The 15105-nt window shown below is 46.3% G+C and overlaps 1 protein-coding gene across 1 annotated transcript in view; it reads right to left on the reverse strand.

Annotated features, from left to right (window-relative positions):
- The window catches only part of KDM7A (lysine demethylase 7A), a 351499-nt gene that overhangs the window by 75826 nt on the left and 260568 nt on the right, over positions 1 to 15105 (reverse strand). Inside the window, exon 12 of the mRNA XM_078668115.1 lies at positions 8286 to 8495. Coding sequence (XP_078524241.1) covers positions 8286 to 8495 — 210 coding nt within the window. The remainder of the gene's footprint in view (positions 1 to 8285; positions 8496 to 15105) is intronic.

The following is a 15105-nucleotide window of genomic DNA, read 5'->3' on the forward strand; positions in this document are numbered from 1 at the left end:
TTAAGACCACGGCGTCTTTTGTAATGTTTTGCCACTCTGCCAGATAGTTTACAATGCTTCCCCCCCACCGGAGTGGGTAACGTAAGAGGGTATTCAGGGTTTTGCTGCCGCTGGTTGGTTGGGAGTTACAACCTCTCTGTGGTTTGTGCTGTGATTGGTACGGTAGCTGATATTGTTGCGATCTGTTTGACTGCCATCGAGGGGTTTAAGCCCTCTGTGCGGAGAAACGTCAGTGGTAAGGGCGGAATGAACATCTTTGTTCTTTAGCTTTTTCTAGTCCTACTGCTTGTAAAAGGTATCCATTTCCCTTTTCATTCTCGTTGTCGCTGTGTGAGTAGAAGAGGGCGAAGCTGGAAAAGTGCTGCGCTAATGACTTGGTTGGAAACCATTGCCCACTCCTGAATGATTTCCAGAAAATCTTGCTGATGCTCTTTAGGGAGGTGGTCCTCAAAGTAGAGGATAGAGCCCCACTAAGCACGGTTGTACCTTCCTAAGAGGGCTGTGCTACTGGCCGATTTCATCGACGTAGCAGCCGTGCTGCAAACCTTGCGTCCTGACAAATCCACCTTTTTGCTTTCCTTATCCAGGGGGAGTGGTAGCAGAAGGAGGTGGTAGAGATTTTCGTGCTGCTAAAAGCACCACTGATTAGGGAGGAGGGTCAGCCTGTAAGTTTAGTGGATCTTGCTCCGGTGAACGGTATTTCTTTTGGAGTCTCAATGGTGCTGATTTTGCTGCAGCAAGCGCAAGGAACAACTCCATGGCTAGATCCAGCAGGCCTGGCACTAGCAGAAGAAATGGTCTAAGCACTTATTGTGCCACCCTTTGAGGCCCTGTACACGTACACACACACACACCCACACCCACTGCTTGTTGAGGTGCAGAACAAAGTGAAGAGTCAACATGGCACACAACCCTGTGTGCCATACCTACAACCCACTGCCCTGGCATAGGTCAGCCACCCCTCTAGCTTGGTGTACTATACCAGTGGTGAGGGTACCGGTGAATGAGCCCTGTACCCCTACAGTGTCTAAGCCAATTCTTAGACATTTAAAGTGCAGTAATGGAATTAAGAGTATAGGGTGCTGGGAGTTTGTCATTACTAAACTTCACAGCACCAGATGGGCTTTGCTGAAAACTGGGAAATTTGGTATCAAACATTGCAGCACATTAAACCCACACTGATGTCAGTGTGGGATTGTAGGAAGGAGTAGTTTCTTACCTGAAACTCCAGTTCTGTAGTAGGGGTATCTCTGTTATAATCAATCTAGTGAATAGTCCCGCCCATGTGCGTGGACCCCGGAGCAATCAAAAATAATCTCTTAAACTGTCTTATTTGCAGTCCTGCATAGACACTTAAGAGAAAATCAAGACAAACAATGCAGCCTTCCAAGGTTACAAAGGCCACCACGTCATCTAAACAGTGAAAAGGATAGCCAACAATGTCCGATTTTACACATTTTTACCAAGTTTCCCTCGTAGAGAAAACTCCCCTTCACCAAAATCCTTGAAATGATAGAGAGGAAGGGTTGGACAGACAATCCCCATAGGCTGCCATTATGTGTCTGGAGAAGGGATACCGTGCCTTTAAGGAACTCTCCAGAGACCCTCGGTATCCCAGGATGCAAGACCCTGGAGCATTGAGCTCTCCCTTTTTGGGTATTTCTTAAATTTTTGACACTTTTCAAGTGTTCTAAGTGTTTTACTCGACGTCTGGGGTCTTCCTCTTCCTTTTGCTGTGTTTTGTAGCCAGTTTTGCCCACTCTATGCCAGCTTTATTCGACAAGTGCCCTGAGTGTGCCAGGAAGAAGGCTAAATCTGACCCCCCACTGAGTATGCATACTCTGTCTCCCTTCCTCCCATGTCGCTGAAGCCTGGGAGATTATTTTTTATTGCTCCGGGGTCCACGCACATGGGCGGGACTATTCACTAAATTATGACTATACACAGAGATCCACTAGTACAGAGTGCATGGTGCATGGTCAGTGGATGTTGGTGCTGTTCCCAGTGTGGTCGGCCACCAGGAGTCATCCCAGGCTGAGGGGGTGGGTCAGAGGATGAAAACCTCCGTCTTGTCCAAGTTCAGCTTCAGACGGCTGCTCCTCATCCAGTCAGCGACGGCCTTCATTCCCTCGTGGAAGTTGGTTTTGGCGGTGTGTGGGTCCTTGGTGAGGGAGAGGATGAGCTGGGTGTCGTCTGCATAGGAGATGATGTTGAGGTTGTGATGGAGGGCTACTTGTGCGAGGACACATGTAGACGTTGAACAGCGTTGGGCTGAGAGATGAGCCCTGGGGGATGCCGCAGATGAATGCGGTGGCTTCGGATCGGAAGGGTGGGAGGCGGACGCTCTGGGTTCTGCCGGAGAGGAACGGCGTGGTCCAGTCAAGGGCCTTCTCTTGGATTCCGACTTCTAGGATGCATGTCTTTAGAGTGCGATGGCAGACCGTGTCGAAGGCGGCTGACAGGTTCAGGAGATTGAGGGCTGATGTTTCGCCGTTGTCTACTTGGCGCCTGATGTCTGTGGCGGCAATGAGGGCTGTCTCGGTGCTGTGGTTTCGTCTGAATCCGGACTGGGACGGGTCCAAGTTGTCTTCCAGGTGGAGGGCCAATTGCATGTTGACGATTTTCTCGATGACCTTTGCCGGGAACGGGAGCAGGGAGATGGGCCGGAAATTCTTGAGATCCTTGGGGTCCGCCTTGGGCTTCTTGAGGAGGGCGTTGATTTTGGCGTGCTCCCATGCCTACAACCCACTGTCCTGGCATACATCAGCCACCCCTCTAGCTGGGTGCACTATACCAGTGGTGAGGTTACAGGTGCATGAGCCGTGTACCCCTACAGTGTTTAAGTCCATTCTTAGACATTGTAAGTGCAGTGCTGCCATTAAGAGTATATGGTGCTGGGAGCTTGTCATTACGAACTACACATCACCATAATGGCTACACTGAAAAGTTTGGCATCAAACTTCTCAGCACATTAAACCCACACTGATGCCAGTGAGAGATTTATTGCTCACTGAGGGCATCTTAGAGATCCCCCCTAAAAAACGACCAGCCTCTGGTGGGTTCCCTGACTGGTACACACCAGCCTGCCACTACAAGACATGTTCCTGGATCCCTAGGGTGGAAGCCTTCGCTCCCTGAGCCCAGAAACAAAGCCTTTCCAGGCGCGGAGTTAACACTTCCCCAGGCCAGGAAGAGCCATCTGTGGCAGGGGAGCTTCAAAGGCCTGGCAGCCTTTGTAATGCGACCCCCAGCCTCTCCTGCTATCAGGAGCAGGCCCCCTTCCGGTCTCCCCTCCTTTTCGTCAGTAAGACAGGTGGAAAAAACTAGCCAGCCCAGAAGGTGTGCCCACCTCTGCCAACTCCACCCCTCAGGTGGGGGAGGCGAGGTGAAGCCCTCTCTTCCGTGCTCGCCATCTTGCAGATGGCAGGCACTCCCCAATCAGGATTAGGGATTGCGCTCACTCCCCAATGTGGGGTGAGCACACCAAGGATGTAGTCACCCAAAGGTCAGTAGCCCATTGGCTACTGACCCGAGACCCCTAAAACCCTCCCCAAATACAGTATTTAGGGGCAGGCCTGAACCAAGAAAGCAGATTCCTGCAACCTAAGAAGAAAAAGGACGAATGAAGACGCCCAGCAGAGGAGACTGCCGAGAACAAATGACTTGGCCCCAGCCCCATCGGCCATTCTGTAGTTTCCGGAGAACCTGCACCAAAAATAGTCTTGTCCTGCAGCCAGCGACCTCCAGAACCACTGGATTGACCGACTGCCTCAAACAAAGACCGGATCTCCTGTGAAAAGCAGTCCTGTTCAAAAGAAACTCCAAAAACAGACTCTGAGCCTCCTAAGGACAAAGAAACCCGACGCCTGGAACTACCATAGCACCCATCGCCTACGGCCTGAGTTCGAGTGGCCCACCGGTCCCAGCGAGGTCCCCCAGTGCTTCCAAGTCCACCGTGGGTTGACCGCTCCAGGACTCCCCGACGTCGCCTGCAGCCTCTGCACGGAGACCCCCCCAAACAGTGTGGTGCCAGCCACCCCCAGTCTCAATTGAAAATCATTGGGCAGAACTCCGATTTTTACCTCTGCACACAGCCGCCCCTGTGCAGCTGGGGGTGCAGTTTTGGTACTCACCTGACCCTTGCTGACTTTTGGTGCTGAAGACTCAGACTGCAAGTGCATTACTTACCTGCTTAACTGTGATGTTTTACCTATAAAATAACATTGAACTGTGCTGAAAAGTTTCCAAGTGTCTAATTTCCAAAGTGAAAAGTATTTTTAATTAAAAACGTATTTACCTAATTGCAAAAATTATGCTCTTGAAATAAAATACAAACAAAATATATTTATTTAATATTGGTCTGAATCTCCTTCTTGAGTGTTGTGTCCATTGTTGATCACTGTTGTGCAACAAATGTCTTGTACTCCTCTGTGTTAGGCTTAAGGCTGCTCACACACACTACCACCAACAGGGCACTTTGGGTGTTACACTGAGCCCTGTACACTTCAAGGGAATCCCAGGACTCTGTGCAAGGTATATCGACCCAGTGATAATACCATATTCAGAGCCAGTTTCCTACAATAAACATGAATGCCACAAACCGAGACATATCAGGAACATAAAGTAGACACACGGTAGAACATCTGGTATCACTTGTGCCTACAATAGAATACTCTCAACATAGTAAAGGATTCACCAAATTAACCACATTAATAATGACCCCTGTACGTTTATGGATATGAGTAGTTCGACTCTACTTGTACAGAAACCAGATAGTAGTGTATCACTCGTAAAATGCATCATGGACGTGGACTGGGCAGATTGTGTTAATATAAAGACCGTGTAGTTAAGTCGCGGCACAGCCAGTCTCTTTTCAAAGTATACATAAAAATATTATCAACACTTATAAATCATACAAAGGCCATCCAAGTACACGCAAATATTAGAGCAAACTCCACTTATTCACCAGACTGGATAATCAGACAACTTTTTCAGGAGACAATCAATGATAAACAAATAGAAACCAAATTTAAATGGATGGTACAGCAATGTAAACTGGGTTTGCTGATTATATGTGTCGTCTACAGATATGAGTAAACAGATACCAATTCTGTTGGAAAACATCTACATTAAACAAATCGCACAAAAAAATTAATTTTAAACAGACGGCATACCAATATAAACAGTTTTTCCTTTTTCTAAATCTTCCAGCCTTAGATCAATATATTCTGTATCCATCAGTCACTAGCTGACATTTTAAATGGTTTTACAGCAACTTAAACCGGTTTCATTTTTTCTAAATATTGATATATTCTGAATCCATTATCCACCAGTATTGTGAATTTCCCGCTAGTGGTAAGCCTGCTGATGCCGCGGATAGGACTGGGAGGGAGATTTCTTTATGAGCCTCTACCCTGCTGCCTCTGAAAGGAGATCCTGGTTGAAGGACACTCATGGGTTTAGCCACCTCTGTGTCCTTCATATTCTCCAGCATCTCAGCAACTTGTGGTCTGAAAAGGAGATACCCTTTCAAAGGGCAAGTTGATGAAATGCTGCTGGACTTCAGGCCTGAAGCCTGAGATGTGCAGCCAGGAGTGGATGTAAAATAATGAAGGTATTAAGCCCTCTAGCCGAAGTATCGGCTGCATCCAGGACATTAATAGTGGCCTTAGAGATAAGTTTTCCCTCCACCCTCTTCTCTTTGCCCATTTTGTTATGTTCTGGCGGAGGTGCTGGAACAGGTTCTCCACATCATCCCACTGTGCTCAGACATAATGAGACGGCTCATTGAAGTGGCAAAGCGCCAGTAGGCTGAGGCACCCACCACTTCCCTCTTGCCCAACGTGTCAACCCCGCTTACTCTCCTTAACCAGAATGAGAGAGGCACCCGTGGCTTGTGCTGCTGCTTGCCAGTGGTAGCAACCACGAGGGAGTATGGGGGGAGTGGGGAGACATTCCTCGAATGTACATTAGGTGAGAGGGAGGAGGTTTATTATTTTGTTCATCTTAGCTGCAAAAACCCAGGATTTCATTGGCTCCTTGATGGTCTCTGGGGATTCATTTTAACTGAAAGGAACTGAAGGAGACACTCCATCCTATACAGAGTCTCTAGTAAAAGGTCACCGTACTCGGGAGTGGTGTGCAGGTCTACTTTGCGATAGGCTGCAGCGTGCTGAATGATCCCACGGTAGGAAGCAGTGTTGTCTGAGGGAAAACCCTGACTGGGATATGCTCGAGGTTGGTGGTCCCGTGGGGGCTCTATATCGTAGTCTTCCCAGGGGAGATCAGTTGGATGTGGGTAGAGAGGGGAATCAAATTCCTTTATAGGGTAATAGGGACTGGGACTGCCTATGTCAGAAAAGGACTTTGATGACCCCTTGGAGGAACTCAGTGATTGGTGGTGGTCTGGATGGGGTGGAGAGGTGATGGCCTTGTCAATCAGCACCTTCTTGAGCGCAGGAGTCAAAGGTTCACACATAAGATCTGACCCAGGAGGTTTTGAGCAGACTGTTTTCAAAGCTTGGGGCATCAACAAGGCATTCAGCTTTGAAGTGTGTTTGGGTGCTTTGGTCGACAAGGTGTTTCTTTAGAATCTAAGGCAGTTTTAGGGGGGAGGGTGTTGGGGCATCAAGCATCTGGGCTGGATTCAATCTCCACTCCAACACATTGCCTCAATGCCAACAGAAGCCCAAAGATTGCCGCACCTTGAGGTGGTGTTCACTAGCTCCTAAGCCCCAAATGGCAGAGAGAAACAATCTCTAACAATGGAGCCGATAACCATGCAAATTGTCAACTAAGAGTGGAGTCACCATACCTCATGGGAGAACATTTGAACAACGCGAGGTAAGTGGGGCTTGTGTTAGTGTAGTGTAGAGTTGTGGGTTGTGTACTTGTGTTAGTGTAGTGTAGAGTAGTGTAGGGGGTTGTGGGGGTAGTGTAGGGTTGTAGGGTTAAGGGTAGTGTTGTGGGGTTAGTGTAGGGTTAAGGGTAGTGTTGTGTGGTTAGTGTAGGGTTGTAGGGTTAAGGGTAGTGTTGTGGGGTTAGTGTAGGGTTGCAGGGTTAAGGGTAGTGTTGTGGGGTTAGTGTAGGGTTGTAGGGTGAAGGGTAGTGTTGTGGGGTTAGTGTAGGGTTGTAGGGTTAAGGGTAGTGTTGTGGGGTTAGTGTAGGGTTGCAGGGTTAAGGGTAGTGTTGTGGGGTTAGTGTAGTGTAGGGTTGTAGGGTTAGGGTAGTGTGGGGTTAGTGTAGGGTCTTAGGGTTTAGGGTAGTGTTGGGGGTTGTGCAGGGTAGTGTTTGGGAGTAGTGAAAGGACTAGGGGCAGGGTTGTGCAGGGGGTAGTGATATAGGGTTTATTGTAGTGTTCTGGTGTTGTGTAGTGTTTTAGGGTAGTGTTGGGGGTCATGTGTTTGAGTGTAGGGAGTGGGCTGGGGGGAGGGGGAGGGTCGTGCAGGGGGTAGGGGTTTAGGGTAGTGTTGTGGTGTAGTGTAGTGGTTTAGGGTAGTGTTGTGGGGGTCGTGCAGGGTAGTGTGAGTGTAGGGAGCAGGCTGGGGGAAGGGGAGGGTCGTGCAGGGGGTAGTGATTTAGGGTTTACAGTACTATTGTGGTGTTTGTGTAGTGTAGGGTAGTGTAGTGTTAGGGGGTTTGGGTAGTGTTTCAGGGTTTATGTGTAGGGTAGTGTATTTGAATTTAGTGTGTAGTGTTGGGGTTAATGTCTGTTTTGATTACTAGGCAAGTTTTTAGTTCGCATACATTAACACTTGCAATGTAAAGGTATGCGAACTAAAAACATGCGTAGTAATGGTAATTGCAAAGTAAACACTTCGTAGTAAAAAGCGGCGAAGTAATGGTTTGCTAAATAACGAGTCATATTCTTGCCCAGTGACTTAGGGACCCCGAGAAAAAACGTCATAAGGACCTATGGCCCAGGCCAAAACCGGTGAGGTTGGTGATTAGGATCTGCAGTTAGTCTGTTTAAAAGGAAGGAAACAATGAGTAACCGGAATTATGGTTCCACTGTGGTTCTTCTTCCTTTTTCCAGTCTCAATACAACCTACCAAGAACAAAGGTCTGAAACTAAAGCGTATGTGCCCTTTCACTAAAATTATTTACTATTTTTATTAGCTTTAGTGCTATGACTGTTTACATTTTGTGTTTTGTTGACTCGTCCAGCCAAGTTGGAGTTCCAAACTAAACACAATATGGTTTTGGTGAGAAAGCGCTCCACTTGTTTCTTCTACAAGTTTGGGTGAGACAGAATGAGGCTGACACTGCACTCGTAGAATACTTGCCTCTTCCCACGATGACATCTCCAATCGCTTCAGCACCTCTCTGGTGTGTAGCTCCAGGATGTCTAGGTTCGATGGTGTCTTGTTGGCTTGGTCTCGCAGTTTTCTTTCTCTTCTTCGGGAGTGCCGAGCCGACCTTCTTTCTTGCCGAGACGAAGCGACTGGGCATGGCCCAAGCAGACCCTGAGATTTCACTGGTTTATTGCTCTCCTCCTTAGTTGGGGAAAATAAAAGATATCCATAATTAAACTGAAGATTTATTGACTGCAATACCTTACATTTTGAAACAGTTCATTTGTAACAATAAACCACACATCTGTAACTATTCTACATACTTCAATTAGGACACTGAAATGCAGCAATGACTACGATGAGAAAACAATGAAGTAAACATCAAGTGGCACAGACACAATGAGCCACTCAACAAACCCCATTAAAGTATTATGAGCCGGAGAGCAAAAATCTGGGTCAGCCACCAATAGAGAACTTGTCAGGTAAAGTAAAGGATAATGACTGAGCACTGACAAGATAAGAAGCCCACTTCTGGTCAAGAAACAGAGCAAAGTCTAATGGTTTTAACATCAGTAATAAAGAATCTGGGGTCTGATCATAAACGAACTAAAGTTCATTAGAAACCTTAGTCTAAGCATTAGGAAATGACAAAGGCGAAGCAACATGCTACCATCTAACTTCTGCATTTGTCAGTTTGGAGGGCCTGAAACTTGACACTCCTGCTTTGCTTCATTTTCGCAAATACCAAAGACCAATGCGCATTACACTAAAGACTGGCACCAAGCAGTGCTAATGTGGTCAGCCTTACTGCACCATGATCTAAAGGATTATCATGCTGTAGATATGAATGGATCGATAAATGAAGAGCAAGGAGTTACATTATGTATCGGCTGTTGAACTCAAGTGTATAACCTTGTAACAAAAGGTGACACTTTTGTACATTGTGTAATATATCAGGGACCCCCTGGAAAGGATAAAAATCCTGGGACAGGGAAATTGTTCAGTGCGAAAGTATATACCCAGGCCTACAATTGTAAGGACAACCAAGGCTATTTCAACAACAAACTTAAAAAAGGGGTGAACACACAAAAAGAGTTTTTTTCTGATATTTAAGAATTTAATTCTAGTGATAAAACAATTGATCAATAACCTATAACAAAACAGATATATTCAATACACTTAATACAATATTTTCATTAATAAATTTCTTAAAAACGATATATGTTCTGGTTAATGTGCAGGTTTAAGGTCTTCCCAGATATTGTTGGGGGGCTGTTTATTTCAACGCGTTTCGACACGTGGTTGTGTCTTCATCAGGAAATTATTTATACAGCCAATTTTCTAGACTTTCTTTTTCCGCTTTTTTAAAAATTTCCGAACGATGAGGGCGAAGAGTGAGGCACTTTTCTTTACCTTTGCAATCGAAATTGGTATGTGAAACCTGGGTTTAGCGGTTTCACTGCATACATCCCACTCTTCTGTTCGGACAATTAAAACATACTATGCTCTTTAAAAACAAGTATTCTTCTTTGATTATTATGTCAGCGTTATGGATCCTTTGCGTTATAGATCCTTAGCGTTATGTATTATTAGGTTAAATAATCCTCCTGCCAAACGTGTGTCCCAAGGCAGTGATACCACATACATGTATGCATGCAGTCGCAGTAATCCCTTAGTTGTTTGTAAGAATGCCAGAAATTTAGCGATGCAGGATAAAATGCAATGGACCCATTATGCCAGAGAACTGGCTCAGTGTCAGTCGTCAGCACGGAATGCTACACCCTTTAATCAAGCGCAGTGTCAGTTGGCAAGACAGAATACTGCACCCTTTAGTCAAGCAAAAGCCAGTGGCATGACGAGGGAAAGTACCTAATGCTCTCGCGGAAAACTCACCTCTCCGTCGGTACTCCAACGCGGCATCTGAGCCGTCTGGGGAGGTGCCGGCAGAGTGTTTACACGCTCTATTTGTGTCCTGGCAGCTGATTGGCCGAATATGCCCACGTGATGCGGGGAAGGGACGCGTCATGCGTCGATGGTGACAGACGCGCTGTAGTTGGTTGGATGCTCAATGGATCAAACCTATAGCGTGTAGGGATAAGGTCGACGCTATAGGCAACCGACCAATCTAAGGCAGCCCCCACGTTGTTATGGGAATGCTAGGTAAATTTTGATGTTACCACTGATCTGTTGGTGTCGTTCGATGTAGAGGCTCTATACACCTCCATACCTCAGGACGAAACCCTTGAAGTGATCCAGTCTTTACTTGAATCGAAGGAGTTAGACACCATCACTCCGGTGCACTTCATTATGGCCTGTGCTACTCTGGCGATGAAGAAAAACTTTTTCAAGTTCGAAGAGAATATATACTTGCAAGTGTCCGGGACCAGTATGGGGAGCGTTTATGCCCCCAGCCTGGCGAACCTTTACGTACACTACTTCGAACAACGACATATCCTGACTGAGTCCAATCCATACTTTGACCACATAAAAACATGGAAACGATATATCGACGATATATTGGTGGTCTGGCGGGGCACAAAGGACAGTTGTCAGGACTTCCTAGGCTGGTTAAACAGCAGGAATGCTTTCCTACGTTTCACCATAGAGATTGGTGGTCGGAATCTGGCCTTTCTTGACCTTATGATTAATGCCACCCCTAGTGGTTTACAATCAGAACTGTACAAGAAACCCATGTCCAGGAACTCCCTCTTGGCTTATGACAGTCATCACCCTAAGTCATTACGGGATAATTTGCCATTCGGGCAATTCTTGCGAGTTCAGAGAAATTGCTCCACCGGCACGGCCTTTAAGGTGCACTCTACGGCCCTCAAGACCCAACTGATCAACAGGAAATACCCTCCCCGCCTGGTACACCGAGCCATGAAAAGGGCTAGTAACAACAGTCGAGCTGCAATACTGGAACCTGCTCCCCCGAAACCCCCACTGGACAGACTCACTTTTGTGCACACTTTTGGCACATTATCAAACCATATCAAAAAAGCAGTGAAGAAACGTTGGTCTATCTTGAATTCAGGACCCCACTCGATCCCACAGCCGTTATTCTCCTTCAAGAGAGGTCCCAATTTGAGAGACCGAATGGTCCACACTAGACCACGTGACGAGACCCCGAGAGCAGTGGGTACTCTATGGGACCTCCCTCCAGTATCCGGTCATCATCCATGTGGCACATGTCAATCTTGTGCCCAGACGTCAAAGACTACAGAAATTGACATTGGTACATCTAGACCCTGGAGGCAATTGAGATTTACCAATTGCAACAGCGATAAGTTAATCTACTTGATCACCTGCCCCTGCGGCCTTAGGTACGTAGGGATGACTACTCGTAAGATCAAGGTGAGGTTGTCTGAACACAGAAGTACCATCAACTGCAAGAGGCAGGCAACAAGACTTACCAATCATTTCATCACCTTGAATCATCCACCTACGTCATTCAAATGGACGGTCCTAGAAAAACCGTTCATCCCGTCACATGTCATTAATGTGAGCAATTTCCTGCTCAAGAAAGAGCAGAAATGGGTTTTGACTCTTGGCATTGACCGCATAGGGTTGAACGACGACATACCCTGGTCTTCGTTCTGACATCACTACCCATACTCTGCGGTGTGACCTAGGTTCAAACGAGTATCAAGGTGTGCTGAATTAAAAATTCCTTTAAAAATAACAATTCTTTTGCCTAAGGAGTTTCTCTGACTACATGCCTTGATCGTCAGGGGGTAATCCTAGATCACAGGGCATATTGCTACTGCTCTGTTGATCTTCTGATCTCAGGGGGACACCTACTATCATTGCAAGTCTCAGAGGGGCAATGGCTGGCTCTTATTAACATTATACAGACTTTCAGCCAGGTAAACACTGCAGTCCGGCGGTTGTTTATCTTCACCTTTCGGGTCAGCGCTGCACCTACTTGCCACTGGCAGAGTTTTGCAGCGCTGACCGAAATTCTGAATGGCAGTAGGCATGTTCTCAGGGGGACACCTACTATCATTGCAAGTCTCAGAGGGGCAATGGCTGGCTCTTATTAACATTATACAGACTTTCAGCCAGGTAAACACTGCAGTCCGGCGGTTGTTTATCTTCACCTTTCGGGTCAGCGCTGCACCTACTTGCCACTGGCAGAGTTTTGCAGCGCTGACCGAAATTCTGAATGGCAGTAGGCATGTTCTTTTACGAACATCGCATAGACCTGCCTCAGGCAAACAACATAGCTCGGTGTTTATTTACCTAGCATTCCCATAACAACGTGGGGGCTGCCTTAGATTGGTCGGTTGCCTATAGCGTCGACCTTATCCCTGCACGCTATAGGTTTGATCCATTGAGCATCCAACCAACTACAGCGCGTCTGTCACCATCGACGCATGACGCGTCCCTTCCCCGCATCACGTGGGCATATTCGGCCAATCAGCTGCCAGGACACAAATAGAGCGTGTAAACACTCTGCCGGCACCTCCCCAGACGGCTCAGATGCCGCGTTGGAGTACCGACGGAGAGGTGAGTTTTCCGCGAGAGCATTAAGTACTTTCCCTCGTCATGCCACTGGCTTTTGCTTGACTAAAGGGTGCAGTATTCTGTCTTGCCAACTGACACTGCGCTTGATTAAAGGGTGTAGCATTCCGTGCTGACGACTGACACTGAGCCAGTTCTCTGGCATAATGGGTCCATTGCATTTTATCCTGCATCGCTACATTTCTGGCATTCTTACAAACAACTAAGGGATTACTGCGACTGCATGCATACATGTATGTGGTATCACTGCCTTGGGACACACGTTTGGCAGGAGGATTATTTAACCTAATAATACATAGTTTGCTGAGAGCTGGCGGTAAACTATGGAATTATCCCATGTTCACGAGTGGACATCTTTATGGACACTTGATTGAACGGGCTGAGAATGGGCATGACAACGAGTATACCGTTCAGCAGGGTCACACTAGCACATTACCATACTCTTGTGTGCCCCAGCCCATTACTATGACAGTAGGTCTCAGCGACGCATGATTGAATCTTTTGTTGACACTGTGGTGAGTGATTCAGCTGTTGGATTTATTCACCTTTTTCAGAGCGGTGCTTCACCTTTGTCCTGAGCCGCAGCCAGGTGGGGTGAGGTCTTTACTTCTTACAAATCAGGTAAGAAGTAGTCCGTGAAATTTGTAAATAACCTTTTCATATTCTACCTAAATGGATGACACTAGTACAATACAGTGTGTATTGATTGAAGGTCTTGGATATAGATCTCACCTACGTTAAGAATGTACGATGGTGTACAGGTAGTTTACTGTGATGAACAGGTGGTGGGTGCTGTATTTATGCCATGTTTTTCTTTTTCAGTCAAATACTGAATTCGTAAGAAGTATCGGAACGAGTACACCTAGAAGGTTCAGGTGACATTTAAATTAATAATGAAATCGTTCCAGTATTCTTCTTCTCTTTTATAGAACACAAATTTTCTCACTTTAAGGGGGTTTTTTGTTTGCAGTAGCGTTAAAATTTAGGTCCTGAAGAAAGCAAGGCCAAAGGGCCAATAATTGCTGAAACATGTCGACCACGTTCCACCGCTAGACAGTTTATTAATTCCCCTGTCTTGGCTATTTTTTAACCTTGGTGTTGGGAGCTATACTTTAATAAAATATTTTTTGCTCCTCAAACCAATTTTACTCACTTTCCTTATCACTCTTGGTATTACTTATCCCTAGCACTGCACTCTTTTTTACCCCAGCAGCCACGTTGTGAGTATATATCTTTCTAACTCGCATCAACCATCCTTGCCCCACAGGAGGGCTAGTCCTTCTCTGTTGGAGCAAATAACAGGTATGGTGTTTGTCCTCGGAGCCCCAAATGATGAAGGGCGGTTCCGAGTGGTGACTGATGGGTGCCAGAGATCGGACACAAACCTGACCTGGTTGTTATAGTTCTCACTGTTTGGCTTTTTGGTAACCACCCCGGTTCATGGTAATCACCTTTCAGATTCTGACCCTCTGATACTTTTGTGATATATGTAACTGGGGCGTGTATTCAGAGCTGGTCAATAAATTGCCCTTGGGTCCCCCTTAATTATATTTGTTGTTGATGTATAAAAATGAAATACTTCCAGCGTACTTGATGTGTCAAGCCAGTTCCTTTTTAAAGGGGAGGAAATGTAACAAGTGTTCACAAAGACAGCAGCAATTGTAAAAAGAAACGGTGAGCTGAATCAAACATGCAGGTTTATAAACTGAATTTTAACATCAGAAAGACCAGACTTTGCATGAGAGACGTAGTCGCTCTGCCCTGAGTGGCCAAGTTTGCTGGGAGTTACTAAGAACTCACAGGCATAACAGATGAACAAAAAAGATGGATGTAAATAATCCCAAAAAGATACACAAATGATAGTTGAGCATCTTTGCTACTTCCCCTTCAATCCCCCTTAGCAGGGAAAGAATTACTGACATCACAACAGATGTACGTCAGTCTGCAACATCAAAAAATAAACAGTTTTGCCAAGAAAGGAAACCTGTTCAAGTGTGTGTATTATAACCTATTTCAAGCAGTGGAGCCCTGCCAGATTCCTAGCAGGTAGCAAAGTGTATCATGGAGTGGGGCAATTCCTCACCTGGTCCTTTCTAAGGGCTCGTGAGATTTACCAACTATACCACAGTTCACACTGTTACCCTAAAATGACAAAATGTACAGGTGCCTGGAAAAAGGTCCTGTAAAATGGTTAACATACAACACTCTATACCGTGGGTTCTCACAAACATTCTCCCAGGGGCCGCAAAGATTGGTCTATGGTGTGACCGAGGGCTGCGCTGATGCC

This window comes from Lissotriton helveticus, chromosome 1_1, assembly GCF_964261635.1.
Source record: "Lissotriton helveticus chromosome 1_1, aLisHel1.1, whole genome shotgun sequence".
Taxonomy (NCBI): domain Eukaryota; kingdom Metazoa; phylum Chordata; class Amphibia; order Caudata; family Salamandridae; genus Lissotriton; species Lissotriton helveticus.